We start from the raw sequence: 4,243 nt of genomic DNA on the forward strand, positions 1-4,243 counted from the left end.
CTTTTTGGCAACCAGGCATTCCCAGATGTCCTTGGTGAGCCAGAGGGGCTTTTGGGCACTCTTGCTCCCCTTGCTTCTTGTTGGGATCATCACCTCTTGGGCCCTGAGTATCATCTCCTTAAGGAATGACCACTCATCTTGGGCACTGAGTTCCCCTGCCCTCAAGGACCTCAGTGCCTCTCCCACCAACCTCCTCAACTCGCTGAAGTTGACCCTCTTGAAGTCTAGGGCTACCGCCTTGCTGCAGGCCCTTGGCACACTGCGCTGGATGGTGAATTCCAGCAAGCGATGATCGCTTTCACCCAGGTGGTCAAGGACCTGGAGCCCCCTTACCAGATCATCGCCTGTGGCCAGGACCAGGTCCAACAGGGCATTTCCTCTGGTGGGACTGTGCACCTCCTGGGTTAAGTGGAGGTCCTGTATCTCGACCAGGAACCTCCTGGAATGGTTCGACCTGGCTGACTGCTCCTCCCAGCAGATGTTGGGGTAATTTAGATCACCCATGACAACTACATCCCTTGCCTTAAGTGCCTCTGCAAGCTGGCCCAAAAATTTCCATTCTAGCTCCTCCCCTTGGTTGGGGGGTCTGTAGTAGACCCCCCACCATCCAATTTGGATGACATTTGCAGGAGTTGTAGCCTCTGAGAGCGTACAGCCTGCCAAGTTTCAAGAAGATCGGTGCAGGGGTTCAGGGGGAACTACACCCCAAATTATTGAAAGCAAAACCTGTGTCATGTCTATGTGTTACTCCACGGGGGGTGGGGGGCGTGAAAACTGCAGGGGTGGTGGCCCCTGGCGAATCCACAAAGCCTGCCAAGTTTCAAGAAGATTGGTGCAGGGGACTGGGGAGATCTGCATCTCCATCTGCTGACAGGCATAACTCGTGACATAGATGACCCTGTGTGTGTTAAGACGCAGAGGGCTGAAAACTCCAGGGATGGTGGCCCCTGATCAGGCCACAAAGCCTGCCAGCTGTTGAGGCTATATGGGGAAACAGCTGTCCAGGGGATAGGGGGACGGATTATGCCATTATCTTTCCTGTCACGGGCCAGGAGCGGGGCCCAGCCAACACAGGTGCTGCCCCGGGAGCACAGGAGCCCATCTCGGGCCAGGGACCCTGGGAACACAGCCCCTGGAGTGCCCCCAAACCCATCTCTGCACCACAGACACGCGCTGATGCTCTCTCCCCCATGGCAGGTGTGGAGGTCCCTGCTCCCCGCACACCCGTGACACACACTTGCCATTTTGGTGTTCCCACCCGGCCCTGCAGGATAACCACTACGCCACGGCCCTCCCCATCCCTCCCCATTGCCTCCCTTCCCCTCAAGGTGCTGGGCCAGGGGAGCTCCCGGCACAGCCATGGGAAACATGTGGCCCCTTCCCCTTCGCAGGCAGGCAGGGCCCACAGGAGACACACACGGGACTGAATGCCAAGGGGAAGTTTATTATCACTGCACTGTGCTGGGACCAATCAGAGGAGGGGACAGGAGATGAGGGAGCCCAGTGGAGCAAGAGGAGGCAGAGGAGAGCGGGACTGGCATGGTTGGGCACAGCAGTGTGGGGAGGGGGCACAGCAGGCCGGTTTGCAGGATGGGTCTCCTGGAAGAGCTGCCGGATGCAACGCGCTCATGTCCCAGGAGCTGGTGTACCTCCTGCAAGAGCAAGTGTCATTGTGAACCATTAGGGAGACCCTTTGAATGGGCCTCATGATCCCGGGGCAGGAGCACCCCTGTCTGGAAATCCCTGTCTGGAAATCAGACCCCTGCAAAGGCCTCCATGTGGGCCCCTGAAATCACCCGTTCCAGGACAACCTGGATCCAAGTCCAACCCAGGCTCCTGCTCCCACTTCAGTGCCTCCCCCTGCGTCCTTCCTCCCTGTGGGCAGAGAGAGATGCTTTCTCAGGACAAGGGGAGACAGGCAACACCATCAGCTAAGGCAGCAGATCCTGCATATGCGAGGAGCATGATGAACCCACCCCCATGGCTTGTGGATAGAAGCTGTCCTACCTGTTTAGAGCTCGTACTTGCAGATGAAGGCTTTTTTCATTCTGCAGATACTATTATTCCATCTTTCATACCCTAGGAGACAAAACAGAAATTACCAAGGGGAGGGGACAGGCTGCATGTGATGCACTCCCTGCCTCTGACACCTGCTCTGGGACATGATCCCAGGTCCTGTCCTTGACCCTGAGGCAGGGCAGAGTGAAGACAGCATCCAGAGTAGTGAGGGATGAAGGGGACAGGCCCCACATGCATGAGGCATGGGGGGAATGGCAGACCAGGCTCTGGGTGCACTTATGACTGACTGTGCTGCCCTTGACACAGTCCCTGGGAGAGGACGTGGTGCCCACAAGGCTGTTTCCAGGAAGAGAGAAACCAAGGACGGGAGTCAGGTCCCTTGGTGCCATCCAGTGTTGTTGCAAGGAAGCTGCGCTGAGTCCTGTTCCCTGGACACGGCACCATCCCACAGCAGTGCGCAGCTCCCTTGATCCGTGCCCAGCTCTGCTGTTCCAGCTGGACGCAGCCAATCCCCAGCCCTCTCTCCAGATGGGTTCAGGGAAGGGCACCTTGGGTCTCTCACTGTCTCCTGGCTTTTTTATTCTGGCACTCACACATGCAGTGCAGTCAGTGCCTGGCCCCTGCACACACATGCACACAGACATGCTATCCAACCACTGCTCCAGCCCTGGATTCTGCAATCAGGTCCTAGGGACCACCTTGTTTTCTCTTTCTCTCTTCCTCTCCAGGCCTCCCTGCAGCCACTGCTCTGCCCAGTGGCTTCTCTCTCTTGCTCCGTGCAGAGCTCCCTTGTCTCTTCCACACAGCCAGAATCCGGTGTGTTTGCACTCGTGTCACCATGTGCACTCACCTTCCTGCACAGTCCACGACCCCTGCACGCTTGCACAGGTGAAGGCAACATAGATATAACTAAACTAGATAGACAATGAGCACAAGCTCTGGTGAACTCGTGTTCACTTCCAGGGGGGCTGTGAGAGGACAGCATGGAGCAGGATAGAAAGTGGAGGACTGATCTGAACACAGAGGTGTGAGAAGAGGAGGGAGAGGGAGGGGAGAGGGACAGTGCTGGGAGAAGCAAACAAGCCACCAACCCACAGACACAGAGCGGGTCATGGAAGCTAACCCAGGGGTGGGGTAAGAGCCCGTAACCCCCGTTGAAACCCCACCTAATACAGTCTAGTGTGTGGATGATTTCTTGCTCAAATATTTCCCATTAAATGCATGTTCAAAATATATTATGGATAGGCTTTTGTGTGTTCATGCACATCTTGTAAAATTTGTAGTCCAGGAGAAAAGTCTGCACAAAAGCAGGGTCTATTCCTGGGTCCATCAGCGTCTCATAGCTTGGAGTCACAGCCTCCTACTTACGCTTATATTCTAACAGCTCTGCGCAGTACTCCACCCAGTCCAAATTGTTAGGTTCACCATTGTTCCAAGCTCTGTAGTGGTAGATTGAGCCATCTGTCCATGTCCATGCTCCATTCTGCAAGAGGAGGGAAAGCTTAGGTAGGGAACATCCCCTGGAAATACATGCTAAGGGCACCTCCAAAAATCACAATGGCCACAATAGCCTGTGCTGCATGCTCAGCCTCAACTATTTGGTGCCTGAGCAGCTGAACATGGCTCTGACTAAGCCCACCCCTACCAGCCTTGGGCCACATTGCCCTGGGAAGGGGCAGGCTAGTGGCTTGTGTCAGAAGGAGACAGAGCAAGAGGGAGCCTGACTGTCACCAGAAATGAGGCACTTTGTTCTGGAGGAAGGGAACCGGGTGCAGCAGCTTGCAGGACACAGTCACTAGTCAGGAACCAGAGGTGGCAGGGAGCCTCAACCCGGTCCCATGCAAGGCAGGACCGCATGACTCCCCCTCCCTCCCACTGGCCCCAGGACTCCCATACTTGCCTGCCCAAGGGTGAGCAGTGGGGAGAAGGATGCCCCGGGTTTGGCAGCCCAAGCACAGGGACCCTTGAGGCCTCTTTGCCTGTCCTGGGGACTAAGAGGAGCCGTCCAGAACCAGGGAGGGCCAAGGCACATGGGCAGCGGAAGCAAGAACTTACATGCCGAGCGTCATGGATCCCGATCCAGACAGGCCCATCAGGAGGATTTCTCAAGATATAGCTGGAAACAACATTTGTTTCTCTGTTGCTGTGAATAGTGGCAAGATGGGTCCAGGGGCTGTAGCTCTGACACTCCACCTGTAACAGGAGGAAACCAGCTGTGTCTGCA

The 4,243-nt window shown here is 56.0% G+C and overlaps 1 protein-coding gene across 1 annotated transcript in view; it reads right to left on the bottom strand.

Annotated features, from left to right (window-relative positions):
• Positions 1-3,379: 3,379 nt before the first annotated feature.
• Positions 3,380-4,243, bottom strand: part of LOC102379405 (C-type lectin mannose-binding isoform-like) — a 2,638-nt gene continuing 1,774 nt past the window's right edge. The window contains exons 3-4 of the mRNA XM_025195111.1: positions 4,075-4,212; positions 3,380-3,502 (exon numbers count right to left, since the gene is read on the bottom strand). Of these exons, the coding sequence (XP_025050896.1) occupies positions 3,380-3,502; positions 4,075-4,212 (261 nt within the window). The remainder of the gene's footprint in view (positions 3,503-4,074; positions 4,213-4,243) is intronic.

Source organism: Alligator sinensis, unplaced genomic scaffold (genome assembly GCF_000455745.1).
Source record: "Alligator sinensis unplaced genomic scaffold, ASM45574v1 scaffold1845_1, whole genome shotgun sequence".
NCBI lineage: Eukaryota > Metazoa > Chordata > Crocodylia > Alligatoridae > Alligator > Alligator sinensis.